Source organism: Diabrotica undecimpunctata, chromosome 3 (assembly GCF_040954645.1).
Source record: "Diabrotica undecimpunctata isolate CICGRU chromosome 3, icDiaUnde3, whole genome shotgun sequence".
Classification (NCBI taxonomy): domain Eukaryota; kingdom Metazoa; phylum Arthropoda; class Insecta; order Coleoptera; family Chrysomelidae; genus Diabrotica; species Diabrotica undecimpunctata.
This window is the reverse complement of record NC_092805.1, coordinates 87369151-87388105: the sequence shown is the minus strand read 5'-3', so window position 1 is coordinate 87388105 and position 18955 is coordinate 87369151. Positions and strand designations below refer to the sequence as shown.

General features: G+C 32.3%; 1 protein-coding gene across 1 annotated transcript; it reads right to left on the bottom strand.

The window, feature by feature from the left end:
- Nucleotides 1-2010: 2010 nt before the first annotated feature.
- Jwa (PRA1 family protein Jwa) lies at nt 2011-14757 on the bottom strand. The gene is made up of 3 exons (XM_072526224.1): nt 14397-14757; nt 6176-6393; nt 2011-6057 (listed from the first exon to the last, which is right to left on the bottom strand). The coding sequence occupies exons 1-3, from the start codon at nt 14591-14593 to the stop codon at nt 5921-5923; spliced, it is 552 nt and encodes a 183-aa protein (XP_072382325.1). The 5' UTR covers nt 14594-14757; the 3' UTR covers nt 2011-5920.
- Between the last annotated feature and the right edge of the window lie 4198 nt (nt 14758-18955).

Genomic DNA, 18955 nt, shown 5'->3' with positions numbered 1-18955 from the left:
CACATGTTTAATATTAGTTGAATAAACAGTTCTAGAATATAATATTTATTTGGAATAATTGAGCCTATCTGTGTTTGCAATTGTAAATATACTATACATAAAAGATAACCAATAATATTCAGCTTAAACAGATTAGATGGAGAAGAAGAGGTATATAAATCATTACATTTTCTATTGTTTACAGCAAAGATGGAAAACCAGTGACAAGTAAATGTAATGGCAATTAAAAACTGCCACGAACTTTCATTGGTATAACTGTCACTTCAATAGATATTTTGTTTAATAGATAATAACTTTTTATAAAATACTTCAATCATATAATTTATCATAATTACACCCAATCGACCGCAAAATTAGACACTATATTTTCTTTACAAATTGTATATCATCCTTTAAGGTATCCACGTACCTACGTTTCGGTCTTCTAGCTCGTCATCCAACTGGTCCTCTTTGAATCGTCTATCATCAATTATTAGTCTAGGTTTTTTTTATTTATTTTTAATAAAATTTTCAGTGTATGCTTGTGGTGGCCGTAGCTCAGCGGCTATGTTACTGGCTTAAGCTGGAAGGCCGATTTTTCGGTACCGACACCAAGACAATTTTTCAATTGCTAATTTAACTGGGCCGCCACCTTTCTTCGGAGTGCACGTAAATCTATCGGTCCCGGCTCACTTTAGGGGCGCTTGTGCGACCTAAAAAATCCTAACACTAGACCTAAGCCCGAAGTTTATAGGAACTTTACATTATTAATGCACCCTTAACGACCTAAAAGGTTTAGGAACTCTACGATGATATCGATAACATCCAAATATCCGAACACTTGTAAATATTTATTAAAATGTATGTATGGTGTCTTTACGCATGGGTATATGTATTTTACACACAGATGTAAATTCAACTGATCTAAACCCCCTTTACATTCAAAAACAACCGTTTCCTTACATAGACAACTAACCATACAACACATAGACAATAACTGAAAAATCTCTTCAACAAATTTATTTATTTCTCCATAATTCAATAACTATATAATTTAGTTTATATGTTCCAAACTAATTTGCTGACATATTTGTATTATTTTAATTTATCTGACAACATGACGCCATTACTTCCATATATAATCTTATCTTAACCATTAATTTGTTTATATAACTGTGGATTTCTTACAACCATACTCCAAAAATAACTTTCTAGTTCATTTTAAAGATAATCACTTTATTTACTTTAATTTAAATTTGATACAATCCATAACCCATATTTTATTGCTGAACTTTAATTATTAACTAAAATAAACTTGTATTGAAGACCTTATCAATTTAAATGAATTTCACTTCGTGATCCACCACTTCAGCCTTCAGCTGGCTGGTATCTTTCCTAAGAACACATGTTCTCCTTTGTAGGTATGTTGGCTTAAAGTTAAATCTTTTAACATCGACTTCATGTCGCTTCAATTTTAATGTCATTCAAAATGTAATCAAACGGTCATTACACCTTTATAAGTGGCTAATTTCAATTGCTAACTATTTAAGTATTTACAACATGTTTTTTCAGATCAACAGTTAACATTTAATCACTTTTTATTTAGGTGTTAACTGATGACGTTTGATGACCGAAAACATTCTGATAAATTGTAACCCAATTGGAAAATTTCATTTTTTATTAAATTTTAAATACATATATACCATTTTACATTAGAAGTTTTTCATTTCGCTGTAAGCGTCTCATCAAGACGAGAACAACTACATACTTCTAGTTTTTATATCACTTCGAAAAGTCAAGCTCGAATATTTAGTTCCGGTTTTCATGTCATTTCCTTCAGGTTAAAAAGTTATGACCGGAAGTTTGGCAAAAATGACTCAAAATGAATGTCCACGTTGGGTGGACGTACGAAGTCCAATTGCTTGTTTAGGTATTATTTCCTCAACCAATTTTAAAAAATGTTAATTTAAATTTTACTAATATTAAGAATTCTTTCTGTGGATTATAGTACCTATATCATTAAAAAAATCGTAAGAATTATCAGTATATTACAGTTCTGTTGTGAATTTTATACAATGCTTAACATTGTACTCAATTTCATGATTTATTTTTTACAAATGACAATAGGTTCTCCACCTCTGGTTTATACTATTCCTTAAATCTTCACTTGGATATTACTAAATAACTAGCATATAATTTCAACAGATTCAACAATCTGTTTTACAACTATCAGATATTGTTGTTAAATTGCTTGTTTATATATTTACAATTCTAGGAAGTTACTGCATGAAAAAAAAGTCAACTTTCATAAATATGTATCTTTGTTGATTATATGCTAGTATAATCACATCATTTGCTTACATACTTAGGACGATACTGCCCACCAAATACATGACACATAAATGTCGACTATATGTACACTAACATTTACAGGAAACATAGAAATGCACTAAAGCTTTGGTAAAAATATTGGTTTTCATGAAAATGCATTGTTTAATGTTGCAATCCTCATAAAAAATCTTATAAATAAATAAATAATCTTTTTTCATTTTGACATGATTGAATTTTATTTATATGTGTCAACAAGTTTAATAAATACAGATAACAGAGGAGACTACAGTTTATATATAAATTACCGAGACATCAATTTACTGAATATATCATGTGACATCTAAGGCATTTTAAAATACAGGGAAAATAAATTAGGAACATTAAAAAACTGAAGAAATACATTCTGAAGGAGTATAAAACAGTGAAATAAAAAGGAATGGGGTAAAAATAGCAGAATTTAGGTCACTATTACACCATTAGTAAAATCTATAAAAAAAAATAATTATGAATACTAACACTTTAAGACTGAGGAACAAATAAAATTTTTGAAACGAGCTGATCAAGTATTGTCCACCTTTCTGTGTAATTCAAATAATTGAAAGGAGACTGGATTCAGATTACAATAAAATTCTTTAAAAATATACCTGAAGTTTCTTGGATGAAGTATTTTAATTTTAAATTTCAAGAGATAAGCTGCAAATATTGCTACAATCAATAGGTAACAAATCATTCTTTAAATATAACTGAAATATCTCTATTATTTTCATAATAAACAAGGAAGTATGATCTTTAAGCATACATTTAGACATTATATCATCAACGTTCCAATAATTTTGGAATTCCAACTGCATTTATATGTTCTAAAAGCAGATGATTACCCAAAAAGTAATGATTTAACTTTTTCGTAAGTTATTTGTTAGTGATAGGTTAGTTATCACAAGTGTATTTAAATAAAGTCAGACTTAAGTTGGTGTAAAATAATAACAACATTAATATTTTTAATATTTGTTACTTTAACATAATCAATTATTAAAATCTCACCCCACGTAAGAGAATGTGGACATTTCCAAACAAATATCTGACTTAGCTAAAAAGCCATAACATATTTTTTGAGCTTATGCAACTATAGAATAATTTTCAGATATTGAGAATAAAAACGTTCATTTAATCATGAGTACACTTTTAAAGTCAGATGATCTGGACATTAGATAAGGTCAAAATAAAATCAGAAATCCAATATCTTTCGTTTACCCTATATTAATACCATTAATACTTTCAGGTGGAATACCATAATTGGGTTTTTTAATATGGTTGGTATTTATGTAAAATTACCTAAATTTCAAAATTTTAATTGTAACAATATTGATAATACTGCAAACTAATCTCAAAATATGTATCTCTAAAAGCTTAAAATAACTTACTTTGCATTAAAATATTATTTTAATGAAAGGTTAAATAATAGTATACAGTATGATGCAAATGTATGGAATAAATTCATTATTTCAGAAACAGTCGACTTTAAAAAAAAATCTTAAAACACGTCAATTTTAATTTTTGAATGTCCATCAACTGCTATATATGTGTTGGACATTACGTCATCAGTGTCGGCGTAATGACGTAATCGACGATTTTTTTAAATACAAACCGAGGTCACGCGACAGCTCATTTGAAAGGTCTCCTTATCGCCTTTGCAACGATATAAAAATTTAAATATTTATTTCTACAGGGTTAACCAAAACTGTTGGTTTATTAATACAATTAACTTACAATAAATGTTTACTTAAATACAATTAAATTAATTCTTTCCTAACGTTTTCGATGACTTCAGGTGCTATTTGTGCAATTTCCGTTCTGATGCGCTCCTTCAACCCTTCTACATTATTCGGTCGATTTTGATACACTCTGCTTAAATATCCTCACAAAAAAGTCTAACGGAGTCTAATCTGGAGACCTTGGTGGCCATTTGATGGGCCCCCTTCTACCTATCCACCTACCTGGGAAAACGTTATTAAGGTAATTTCGTACCTCAACGCCGTAGTGTGAAGGGGCTCCATCATGTTGGTACCACAAATCATTTCTATTTGGTAATAGCTGATTCAGCTGTGGCAACAGATAATTCTGAAGAAATTCTAGATAACGAGAAGCAGTTAAGTTTTCCTCAAAAAAATATGGCCCTACAATTTGATTGTTTATAATGCCGACCCAAAACATTCACCTTCTCGGGATATTGTGTCCTATACTTTTTCATTCAATGTGGATTTTCACTTGTAAGAAGTGGAAAAAAGGAAAAAGGAAAAAAGTACCTTTTGTATGAAACCCTAATCTCTGTTACATTTTTCCATAACGGTTTCGCAGAATTCGATTTTTCTATATAAGTCATCTTTTAATAGCTCCTAGACCAGATGTAATTTGTATGGATGCCACTTCTTCTTTTTTTAGCACTTTTACAACAGTTGATTGGTAGACATTCTTATCTGTGCGACCTGCCTAGAACTGGTATGGGGATTTTCTTGAAACGCCTCTACAACGTCCAGTTTCTTGGCTTCGTATATTGATTTTCTACCACTTCTGGGAAGATCATTAACATGGCCCGTTTTTCTATTTTTTTTTTATTTTACTTACTGTTGATCAAGTAATTGGTTCGCGATTGGGGTATTTACCATTAAATAAATTACGAACTTCTGCTCGAGTCCTCGCTCTATCTCCATAACCAATCATGATTAAAATCTCGATTCGTTATGTTTCTGTTAGTTTCATTTTTGTAAATGCTGTTATTAATGTCGGCAAAAAACTTGAAGAGTAAAAATTTGACGTCTATTATTTGACAGATTCACAGATCATTGACAAAACAAAGACGAGTCAATGACAATATTAATTTAAATATTTTTGAAAAATTACTTGGAATACTTACTACAATAATTAATTTCAGATTATAATGTAGCATTGTTTATTATCAATGCATTGTCTTTTCGGAACCTGCAAAAAACACTATTGTTTTAATCCCAGTGGCGTTCCTTAGTGTATTTTAGTTCAGTGAATAAATATTTACTGTAATTCCATGTTACTTAACAAAGTTCATAATTTTGGTGAACCCTGTAGAAATAAATATTCAAGTAATTACATCGTTGTAAAGACGATAAGGAGACCTTTCAAATGAGCGGTCGCGTGACCTCGGTTTGTATTTAAAAAAATCGTGGATTACGTCATTACGCCGACACCGATGACGTAATGTCCAACACATATATGTCAGTTGATGGTCATTCAAAAATTAAAATTGACGTGTTTTAAGACTTTTTTTAAAAGTCGTCTGTTTCTGAAATAATGAATTTATTCCATACATTTGCATCATACTGTATGTGTATAGAAGTCATTATTTGCACATTTGTAAATTTAGAAATAAGGCTGAAATTAAGAATTTTTATGAGCTAGTTAGAGTAGGTTTGGAAAGGTCCAATGTTCCATTCTCCTAGTATGATTTCCCAACATTAGTAACCCATTTTAAGGTATTCTTATATTAATCTTTTATACTGACATAAAACTGTCTAGTGCACTTCTGAAGCATCACATGAAACCATCACAAATGGGATAACTCGAATCTTTACACCTTCTCTCAGAAAAGATCACTTTCCAATCCCATCTCTTCAAGAAAAAACCCCATAGGCGTTGTTCGAAGTCCCAAGTTTTCTACTTTGTTAACAATCTTGTTTTTTAAGTTTCTCAATCTCAAAGAAGCATGGACAAAGATTGCTAAAAAATTAAAAAATATTTAATTTATGCCAGACATTTTTCTGGTATCTCTATAGTTTGATAACATCTTAGAAATTGAATGTTAAGTATTTTTTCATAAAATTCAAATTAATATTACCTGCAACTGGTAGGAGAACTCCAAGAAGGAAAACCAGAAGAGACTGAAGCATATATGCTATAAAATAGGCTCCAGCAAAAACAATAATGATAGAAATAATTGGGTGTTTCCTTTTGAATTGAGCTGCTGTTACTTTCTCATTGGTAACATATAAGAATATCATAAAAAGTACAGCAGTTGCTAATAATCCACAAGCCATTTTAATGGGGTGTATAACTCTAAAAAACAATATATTTCTTTATGACCCCATCTCAAGTAACAAATAGATCTGTAGATGGTTCTGTGGTCACAGGGTAAAATCTTAAGTCAAGTTGGCCAGGATAGGTGACCACCTATATTTAGGGAAAAAAGAACCTGAGTCCTATACAAAGATTAATGTATACAAAATAATTGTAGGAAATAATTACCTAAGTCAAATCTTTCTATTCATATTTGGGACAAATAACATCAGTGATATAAGAACTTATTCTCTTATGAAATCCCGAGCAAAAGTTCCTATGTCAGTTTCCGAAGCTAAAATAGCTGGTAACATTGTATTAGTATAGCCCAGTAATAAAATAGCTGGTAACATTGAATTAGTATTACATAACAATTTATTTTCATACAGTGACACATGTTCTGTTTAGAAGTTTGTCGTACTCGTATTTTATCTAAACTTGTTTATAACGCAATGGATAGTTTTTCAAGAAAAAAAAAACTAGCCTCACTGAGCTTATCTACACATTATAGTTGTAAGTATTACAGATACTTATTACTATGTAAAATACTAGTGAGGTTATGTTTTATATTTTATTAGTATACAAAAATTACAATCTTCTTAATGTGCAAATTATTTTTAATTTAATACTAATAAAGTTATTATTTGCATTGGTTTTCTTCAAATGGAATTTACTTTTGGACTTTTTTGTTTTATTTATCAGATAAAACCAGGCAACAACATGTACATAAAGTGAAAACCAAGCAAAAACCAGTACATGTGATGATGATACACAGATTGTCTCAAACTCAAAATATAAATTAAAGTAGTAACTGAGTTTGACAAAGGTATTTTATGATGTGTAGTTTGTTTTTTTATGTTTTATTTTAATACCTCTCCATATTTTTTTCAGAATAAACTGTAACTGAGTTTAATGATCCTTTCCATAATGGCCAGATTACATTCCAGATTTAGACCAATTAAATTTAGACATTTCAATTGACAATTTGGATAGCAGTGTTGCAGGACAGAAGAAAATTGATAGCTTACCACATCACTAAACACTAGTGCCTCAAATTGAGACACATGAGAAGCTGGTGCGAGAGTAAAAACAAAAAAAACTGCAAATACAGTTCCACACACACAAATAGTTCCTTCTAAACCATTAAGGAATGTTAGAAAAACAATCCTTGATCATTTAGAAGCAGACAGAAGATTTGCAAAAATACTGGTCAATCACTTATATGTTACAGAAAGTGGTAAAGAAGTAAAGGGTAAAATTTGTCAAAATTTATTGATTGAATTGTAGTACTAGATTTGAGATTTTGGTCTTTAGGAAGTCACAATTGTTGAGCAATCTACATTGTAGGCTTGAGTATTTCAAAGCCTAACGCAATAATAACTCATATATTCTAAAGTACAAACAACCAGAAAAGAGAGTTAGTCTATATCTACCATATTAAAATTGATGATTCTGTAAAATATGTAAGGTATGTTTTGTGAAAACTTTTGATATCACAGAAGGGTTTGTAAAAGTGCAATTCAATAAAATGCTCAAGCATTGAGGTCAAACAAATATAACCACTGACAATCGAGGTAGACATTAACTGGTAACAAAAACTACACAGGAGAGAAAAGATAAAATGTTCAATCATATAAATTGTTTTCCAAGATCTGAGAGTCATTATAGCAGAAGACATAATGAAAAAGTATCTTCCACATGATTGAAATATTTCAGTAATATATTTACTTTACAAAGAATCACCCAGTGTCCTATAACGCATTAAGTACATATTTTTAAAGAAATGAATGTAAGTTCCAAGATGCCTCATAATGATACGTTCAAGTTAAAATGGATTCTGAATTCTTACAAACTCTGTATATACATTCATCCATAATAGTTTATATATAAAGGTCAATTGGCTGTATATAATTTAACAGTCCATGAAGGTGACACAGAACTAGCTTGGAATTTTCTGCGGAATAAGAATAGCAGGAAGAGGTAGCAAACAGACTGGTTTGTCCTTATATAAATATATTTCACAACTTTCACCAGATGTAACTCATTTGATCATAAATTCTGACATATGTACAGGTCAAAACAGAAACTCAATTATATATACTACTACAAAGATGTCAGCATGTTTTTCAGCATTACAAAACTCTTCTACTTTGTTGTATATTGATTGAATACAAATTTATGATAAGTGAATATTCACATTATGGACATGGAGTGCAATACAGTACATGAAAATAGAAAAGCATAAAAAGAATACATTCATGGATGTTCATCATCTATGTGACCGATCTTAGTTTTTGATCAATGGGACCAAAATATATTGTGGTAGGTATGGGCCAACCTCATATCTACCACATCTCACATCTCTATAGATTTCCTAGACTTTAAACAATTATAAGCCAAAGAATTGCACTTAAAAAACCAAAGATGAAACACTAATAAATTTATGTGGCATGATAATTATACAATAGATACATTTGTAAAAGAAAAAAATATGTCCATTCTGTTGCATAAAATGTCTCTAGAATTAGATAAACCTTTTCAAAAAATATCTTTTCTAGAAACAGGACAAAATCATTCCTATTTAAAGCCTCCAATTTAGTACACATAGTCTTTACCAATAAGAAAAGAGAAAGTTTTCCACCGAATAAAAATCATTGTACAATCATGTAAGTGAAGCAGAATTCATTGATATAAATTTCATCTCTGTAGACATCGTTCCGGCTTATTACGCTATAGATTGCCTCAATGTGACTAGTCTGTACAGGGTAAATGCACAACATTGATGCCATACTTCTTTGCAAACTTGTATTAAAATAAATGTCACTTCTTACTACTTAGCCTAATCCATCTTTTGTGTTGAGGGTAGCTTAAGTACTAATGCCCATTAACGACCCTGCCTGACTTCCTTCTCTCAGTGGTTCTCAAATATAAATAATATTCGCTACAACATACTTGGGTTAAATTAAAATAAAATAGAAATTAAGAAATGCCTTTTATGTCACACAAGCAGTTTGTTTTTTATTCTATAGTATGTGCTAGCGATACAAACTATTTGTTTATAGATTTAAATAAAATAAAACTAAAATATAAAGAAACATTTTATTTATGTATTGTTCCGTTCAAAAGTTACGGGGAGAAGGACTTTTAAAAACCGCACTGTGTATGTTGGCAGTAACAAAATGTAGAAATATCCGAAACTAAAACTAATAAATAAGTCGAAAATAAAAGAAGTCATTGTATTTAATTCCGTGTGTAAGTAAGCGTAATTGTACACCATTATATTTAGTTCCTTTTTCTGTCAATCGCTGTCACGTTTAGTTTCAGCTTTACTATCATCATCATCATTGTTATCGTCACTGTTATCACTATCTCCGTTATTTATATTTATAATAATTGGTTCGATATCATCCAACAAATTGTCAATTTCCCACAGTTTTTTTCTGTTGCTGTTACGTGGTGTACATAGTTTTTCCATTTCTCTGGCGTAATGACCTGGTACGCTGCTGTAATTAAATTTCGCATTTCAGCTTCTTTAAAATTCGCGTTGCGTCCAGCTATTTACCGTTTCACTTCACTCCAAACCATTTCGATGGGATTGAGTTCACAGTGATAGGGTGACAGAAGCCACTCCATATATTTTGTTAGTGTTGAACTGTTGGGAATTTGTTCTGAATTTTTGCTGTGATAGGAGGTATTGTCCATTACCATAACAGTTTTAGCAAACAGTTTTAGTGGCAAATTTAGCATTAAGTTATTTTCAAACCAATCTTCGAAGGTCGGTCCATCCATTTCGTCGTGGTAGTCCTAAGTATTTTTTTTTGCCAAAAACATGAGCTCTGCTCCATCAACAAATCCACTGGTAGATCCTGCGTGCAATAAAATGAATAGTGCACCACGAGCTGTTGGATCTTTTAATCCTATTGTCAGACCACAAACAAAAGCATCGCAATGAGATGTAATTGTTTTATCAATCCATTCTTTTTTCACACTGTGTCCGATATTTACCCATGATTCATCCAAATACACTATGTTGTATCCTTCTGCACGGTATTTACGAATTGCGCGTAAATAACGATGACGAGACGAGATGATTTCTGGTTTTTCAATCAAAATTGAATTTTTGTCATGTTTTATAAATACTTTCTTCCACATTTACAACAGATATTATGTTGTTTATTGTCGGTGGTATGTTGTCACGAAAAAATTGATTTATTTTTTTATTAACGGGATACCACCCAATTTAATATATACACAAAATATTACAAGTATTATCTAGTGATACAATAATTATAAAGATATAGTAAATATGTATGAAAAGAATTGGCGATGCAGCTATATAGAAAAAAAAAAACAAATATTAAAATTATATAAAGCACATAGCAAATATAAATCACATAAAATTACAAAATTTTTTTTAAACACATTCTACAGACATTTTCCGAAGCGCACAGCAACAAATCAAAGTCTATTCTATTTCCATTTAGAATGATTCTACTCAGTGGAGAATGCCTACCAAAGTTAGAGCGATGAAATTTAATTGCAAAATTATGAGATGTTCTAGTAACTGTAGGGGGAACATTAAAGTCGATTAGAGACAGAAGATCATTGCAATTAATTTTTGAATTCAGTAGTTTATGAAGAAACAAAACATCAGCATACATCCGTCTGGAAGATAGCCTAGGAAGGTTTAATGTATTTCTAATTTCTGAGTAGGAATGGTCGCTTAAAGGTTTGTGTAATTTAAAACTTAAGTACCTAATGAATTTATTTTGGACTTTTTCAAGCTTGGCTACATGGACTTCATAAGTGGGTGACCAAACGACTGAGCAATACTCAAGAACAGATCTTACTAGGGAAATGTAAATCAGTCTGATGGAATTAATGTTATGCAAACATCTAGAGGTTCTAATAATGACCAACAGCAAATCGCAACAACAGCTACCAACAAATAATCATCATCATTTTGGCTTTACAACCCTGTGTGGGTCCTAGCCTCCCCAAGAATTTTTCTCCAGTCGTCCCTATCCATCGCCTTCCTCTGCCAAGCACGTATTTCCATATTTCTCATGTCTTCATCGATGTTATCTAGGAATCTTGTTCTGGGTCTTCCTCTTCTTCTTTGACCAATAGGTCTATCAAGGAGCGTTTTTCTAGCTGGGTCGATTTGCTCCATCCGCATTACATGGCCTACCCACCTCAGACGTCCTATCTTTATGTGTTTTACGATATCTGGTTCCTGGTATATCCTATAGAGTTCGAAGTTGTATCGTCTTCTCCAGACACCATTTTCATTTACCGCTCCATAGATGCGCCTTAGTATTTTTCGTTCGAAACATCCTAACATGTTCTCATTGCTTTTTGTTAAAGTCCAGGTTTCTGAACCATATGTTAGGACTGGGCGTATTATTGTTTTGTAGAGTTTTACTTTTGTATTTCTTGATATAACTGTAGATTTAAAAAGGAGATTAAGCCCAAAATAGCATCTATTAGCCGTGCAAATTCTGCGGTTTATCTCTGCGGTAGTGTCATTTTCAGTATTGACGAGCGTTCCCAGGTATACAAATTCGTTAACTGCTTCGATGACGTCATTTTCTATAACAAGTGGCCGTAGTGTTTGTGGTTGCGTACCTATTTTCATGTATTTTGTTTTATTGGTGTTTATTATTAAACCCATTTTTGTAGCCGCTTCCTTTAATGCTACGTACGCCTCTCGTGCTGCGTTTTCCGTTCTCCCAACAATATTGATATCATCAGCATATGCTAAGATTTGCACAGATTTGTTATATATTGAACCGGTAGTTGTGATTTGTGACGTACGTATTACTTTTTTCAGAGCTAGATTAAATAGTATACAGGAGAGTGGGTCTCCCTGACGTAGCCCGTTATTTGTTTTAAAAGGTTCAGAGAGTTCCCCCTGGATTCGTACTTTGCATTCAACTTTTTCAAGGGTTAGTTTGGTTAAACTTACCAACTGATTTGGTACTCCTAGGTCTATCATTGCTCTAAACAATTCTCTTCTATTTACAGAGTTGTAGGCTGCCTTGTAGTCTATAAATATGTGGTGCGTGTCTACACCGTATTCCAGTGTTTTCTCTAGAATTTGTCTTAGGGTTGAAATCTGATGAATTGTTGATTTACCACCTCTGAAACCAGCCTGGTATTGTCCTATTATTCGCTCTGCATATGGTGCCATACGATGGCATAGTATATTGGAGAATATTTTATACGCTGCATTTAGGAGCGTAATTCCTCGATGGTTAGAGCATTCAAAGATATCTCCCTTTTTGTGTATGGTGCAAAGTATTCCAATATTCCAATCATTGGGAAGGGACTTCTGTATCCATATTTCTTTTATAAGCTGCTGTAGCGCTATTATGATATCGTGGCCACCTTCTTTATATAATTCCGCTGGGAGATTATCTATTCCGGGTGATTTGTTTCTGGCTAGTTTGTTTACAGCGTCTTTAACTTCCAGGATCGTTGGTGGATCCTCCTCCCTCTCGTCTGCTCCGCTTACCTCGCAGCTTTCGTCTTCCGGGTTTTCTTCTTCTTCCTCTATATTAAGTATCTGGTTAAAATATTCCGTCCATCGGTTTAGTACGTCTGTTCTTGTTGTTAAGAGATCGCCATTTAAACTTCTACATTGATTTGTGTTTGCCTTAAATTCTTTTCTGTTGATGTTAACTTTCTTATAGAATGTTCTGAATTCTTTCTCTCTGTTGAGGTTTTCTATATATTGAATATATATACCAACAAATAATAGCAATAACAAAACAGTAACAGTACATCCAAGATGGTACAAATAATCGGAACTCGAATATGTTTACGTGCTCCAAAGAACAAATGAAGACTAATTAAGGCCCTGAATGTATCAAGCTTTTAAACATATTCTGTACAAGAATTACTTTAATTGCTTCTTAATTACTGATTAACTCAGTAATTAGCACCGTAGGGACATAAATAACATGTTAAATTTGGCAGTTAGTACAAATTACCGGAATTATTTTAAACTTTGAAACAAATGTTTATTTGATTTTATTATACTACTGCTACTAATAAAAGATAAAAGTTGATAAGTTACTATTAGAAACAAATAATGTACAGTATTATGTAAAATTATTGTAAATTAGATAAAATTGTATGTGAGGACTTGTTGAGAACTCCTGGTTTATTCCGTTTATTTTGAAAGATAGACAATAGAGAATGCCATCGCTCACTGCATAAAACTGGCAACGTCTTGGCGAAATTTCCATAAGGTTAGCATTGCATATCTTACCCTGTACAGACTAGTCACTTTGAGACGATGTATAGTACCATGCTATTTTTTCATAATGCATGTATTGAGATATCAGTAATTTGTAAAACTTAAGTCATACAATCAGTTGGGGCATAATTACTTAAGTCATTTTTTATGTATTTCAAAGAATTTTGAACTACTTAGCTATATGAGGTTTCTAGATGAATAATATACCAAAACTGATATACACAATGAAACTTTAATTTACTTAATAATGATTTTTAAGATATGATTCTGGAAAATTATCTAAATATTAACCACACATTTATCAATACAATGATCCCTGAGTTAAGAACTTTTACACTACGACCACAGAGTTATTGAACAAATATTTATTTAAACAGTACAATATTTAACATTTCATTAATAGTTTTTAAGTTATACAGAATATTGTGAGAATTGATTCTATGAATGCAGTTTCTCTAAATTACATTTAAAAGTTTTTACATGGTGGTATATATAAAAATAAAATATGGTGAACTCAGATCAAGAGGGTAAAAATTGAAAAGTGAAATCACAGGCATTAATTTCTAAATTATAAACCAAAAGAAGATAGCTAAGCTATACAGTCCAAGAAAACACAAGTGATAATTTATAGATTTGAACATAAATTGTGATTAAGGGATTTTCCCTTCTGCAACAAAATTTTACTGACTCTTCACCTATTAGTTGATCCACAAATAAGTAAATTTTAAGAATTACTTACCCCACGATGATGAAGATTAGTATGGACATCAAAAAGTAGTTGGTTTGATAGTAGAGTAAATTTTGAGTGACCCTATTGCCCCATTTTTCTAAATCTTTCACATTTGGAATCTGAAAACGAGCGGCTTCTAAAAGAAAATCATCTAAAGATCGTAAGGGAGCGATTTCAAAATCAGACGATGCTTGTTTCTTGTGCATTTTAGACCCCTATTTAAAATATATCCCAAAATTACTGCTTACAAGTAATAAAATTTTGTCTTATTCGTATCGATAAATTATACAAGTTTGGTAGTGTGGTATGCACTTTTACTGTTGTATTTATAATAATGACATCACCACGACGCACGACTTCACTGACATTTCTATATCATGATGACATACATGTCAATAAATAACATTTTAATCAGGAAGTGTATACGAGTACGTCGGTTGGAAGTTTTATTATTATTTTTTATATAACTAAAATAGATGAAACCTTCCAAATAATACCCACAACGGCAACAATAATAGGGAAGGCAGAAGGCACCTATACCTAACAGAATTGCACCGGAAATAATAAAGACAATTATTGGTAAGAAAACGGCGGAATGCTCTAAAAACATAATGGATCTTAGAAGATAGAAATTCATCACGGTATGGAAAACGGCAAACTTCACCTTCATCCCTAAACCTGGGAAAGAAATGGAAGAACCGGGTGCTTTCAGGTCAATATAAATATAATAACGGATTTATTACGGCTGTCGCCGCTTCTCCGCCCCCAATTTCCATCTTTTTCTGTCATATGCAGTTGCCTCTTCTAATTCCCTTGCCGCCATTGCTTCATCAATATCGTCGCGCCAACTTCTCCGTGGTCGTCCTCTCTTTCTTCTTTCAGGAGGGATCCATTCCAGTATTCTTCTAGGCCATCTGTACTCTGGCATTCTTTTAACATGTCCGAACCAGATTAATTGTTTTCTTTCTATGTCATCATTGATATTTCTCTCCATTTTCATTTCGTTTCTTATTTGTTCGTTTCTAACTCTCTCCAGTTTCGATCTACCGCAGCTTCGTCTCAGATAATCCATTTCTGTCGTCATAAGTTTGTTTCTATTAGCTTTGGTGAGGTCCCATACTTCCGAACCGTAAAGTGTAATACTTTGGACTATACTACCGTAAATGTGTTTTTTGGTTTCCCGTCGAATTGTTTTTTGCCAGAGAAGAGAGTTTAAGGCACGGGTCGCTGCTCTGCCCTTGTTTATTGTTTCCCTGATTTCATCTGCGCTATTTCCCTTCTTGTTGAAAATCACCCCCAAATATTTGCAGGATTGCACGCCTTTGATTTTGTCGTCTTCCAAGACTAGGTCACATATTTCATCTGTTCCCACTGAGAGATATTCACATTTTGTCATATTCATGTTTAGACCTGCCACCTCATATTCTTCTTGCAGTTTTCTTACCATATAGCTAAGATCGTAGCTGTCTTCGGCAATAATTGCCGTGGTCTGGATTGCCTAATACGGAACTATTTTGTTTATTTTTTGAGTTTTATAACTAACTATACTTGCTCAACCTTTTAAATGTGTTGTCTCCTTGTTTTAGGTACAGATTCAAGTCATGACGAAAATATAAATGATAATAATGACCAGCAAAATCTTCAAGCAGACCCTGTACCAGCTAAGGCTAGAAAAAGATCACTCAATAAAGAAAATTGGGCAGTCAACAAAAGAAAAATGTTAAGAAATAGCGGTAAAGAGTATTTAACTAAAAGAGGTATAATAAAAAATCAGAAAAAATTTGAAAATATTGATTGTGGATGTCCAAAGAAATGTTTAACGCTGTTGACAGAGGATGAAAGAAAAGAAATATTTGACTCTTTTTGGAATTTAAAAAATTATGATCTTCAAAATTAATATCTGTATGCATTGGTACAAAAATCAGCAGTCAAAAGAAAACGTCCACTAAATAGTTCACGAGCAGGAAAAAATTTTCATTTCAAATATTTTGTTGTCAAGTAATGAAACCCGATCTGTGTGTAAGAAATATTTTTTAAAAACATTTCAAATCAGTGATGGCAGACTGTATCGTTGCCTTTCAAAGGATGATGTGTTCCAATGTACTGATAAACGAGGCACAACAAGTTCCAGAAAACTTGATGATTCTGACATTGTAGCTCACATCGAAAGTTTTCCTTCCTATCAAAGCCATTACACGAGGAAAAATAACCCCTGTAGAAAGTATTTAAATCCAGGACTAACAATACGAAAAATGTATGATCTTTACAAAGAAAAATGTGATATTAATATGACAGAACCTAAGAAATTAAAATATTATAATAAAGTTTTCAACACAAAATTTAATTTACATTTTAAAATGCCACACCAAGACACTTACAAAACTTGTGATGACCTTAATTTAAAGATACAAGGAGCTGGCGATGAAAATGCTAGGAAGGGATTTGAAATACAAAGAGAAGTTCACCAACGAAAGGCAGAAGCAGCAGGAGCAAGTCTGAAAAATGATTCAAAAAGAACTAATGAAGCATACATTCTAACTTTTGATCTACAGAAAGCCTTACCCTTCCCCAAACTTAGTACTTCTGTAGCATACTATAAAAGAAATCTTTATGTTTATAACTTCGGTATACATTGTTTCAATGACGATGTAGGCTACATGTTTGTCTGGGATGAAATTGAAGGCGGAAGGGGCTCTCAAGACATTTCATCATGTCTTGTAAAGCTTTTAAAAACTCATGCAGCTACACAAAACCATGTCATAATGTACTCTGATTCTTGTACCGGACAGAATAGAAACATCAAGATGGCCCTTTTTCTTTTAAAGCTTGTACAAGAACCTATTCTCAGTATAAACACAATAGACCATAAATTTTTAGTGTCAGGGCATTCGTTTTTACCCAACGATGGGGAATTTGGAGTCATTGAAACCGCTAGTCGTCATCAACAACACATTTTCAGTGCAGATCAATGGATAGACATCATAAAAAACGCAAAACGCAAACAGCCACATTTTTGCGTGACGAAAATGAAAAACTGTGATTTTTTTAGTACAGTTACCTTGGAAAATTCCATTACAAATAGAAAGAAAACGACGTGTGGTTATGAGTTCAGCTGGCTTAATATTAGATGGATAAGATTTGAAACAAATCATCCATTACAGTTTAAATTTAAAGAAACCCTTACTCCTGACACCCCATTTTACGTTGTAGATTTAACTAAAAAGAAGCAAGGACCTGAGGTTCAGTTAAACAATATTATACAAATGCCACTGTATACCTCAAAACGTCCCATAACCAGCGCAAAAAAGAAAGATATGAAAGACCTCTTACCGTATATTCCACCGATTTATCACTCGTATTATAAAAATCTTCCTACCGATATACCAACGCGTTCAAACAGCGGTAATTCTAGTGAACGTTCATCTGATGATGAAATTATGTACGATTAGCTCACAATAACAGTGAAGTAACTCCAAAAAAATTTTTTTTTTCCTATTTTTATCACAGAATTCAATATATTTTTTTCGTTTTATACTTATGATTAGAAACTTGGTCTTGTAGTGAACAATAAATAATGTAAATAACTCAATAACGACTTTTATTTTTTTTCCTGTACATCAATTTGCAAATGTCAAAATATCTACAAATTCAATTTGATGGAGTTACACCACTTTTACAATGAACGACACAATTACTACCTGGTCATCAGGTCAATATGTTTTCAAAATACACTAGGCAAGCTATTCGAAATCCTCATAAAGTCAAGGCTCGAAAAAGAAATAGAAGAAAAGGGAGACAGAAAGGTAAAGGATAGTAAGTGGGAAATTAGGGAAAAGCATGCAGGGGTAGGTGGATGACGGCGGTGGTAATCAAGAACGCATTTAACAACGCGTGCTGAGGAATAATAATCAGACTATCAGAAGAAATAGAAATATTCCCATAGCTGCATTTGGTAAGGGATTATTTCACAGACAGAAGCATTCATACAACTAAAGACTACACAACGAAGACATCTGCGGGAATGCCACAAGTTCTACGACTGCTGTTCTGGAAAGTATCCTATAATGACATACTAGAGATAAATCTAGGAGAAAGAATACAGGCAATCGCCTACGCAGACGATCTGGTCATCCTAGTGGAGCACTTCGAGAATTGTCTCATTATCGATAGGCCAAATACAGCCTTGAACTAGTAAAGAATGAAAATAACACCAAAACATTTTCTACAGGAAATCACGGAGGAAAAATTCACTGTAGAATCATTGTGAGATCACTGTAAGATCAAATTAAAGAGAGCCAGTACATATTTCAGAGAATACTTTTAGTAAAAATTAGAGCGAACAGCAAAATTATTAACATAATAGGGATATATGCACCAGAAGACTGCAAACCTGACAGCGATAAAGAAGAATTCTATGATGAGCTACAAACATTAGTGGAAAGAGAAGTGAAGCAAAATGAGTTACTTATATTATTGGGAGATTTCAATGCCAGAATAGGAGACGAAGTGATACCAGGAATAAAAGAAAGGTTTAATGAAAGAGTTATTAATGAAAACGGAAAAAGAAT

Excerpts from the sequence above, each read along its gene's own strand:
- Jwa (XM_072526224.1), bottom strand. The coding sequence starts at position 14,593 with ATGCACAAGAAACAAGCATCGTCTGATTTTGAAATCGCTCCCTTACGA. Across the intron at positions 6,394-14,396 it reads CTAATCTTCATCATCGTGGG|AGTTATACACCCCATTAAAA; the intron begins GTAAGTAATTCT and ends ATTGTTTTTTAG. Across the intron at positions 6,058-6,175 it reads AGTTCTCCTACCAGTTGCAG|CAATCTTTGTCCATGCTTCT; the intron begins GTAATATTAATT and ends TTAATTTTTTAG.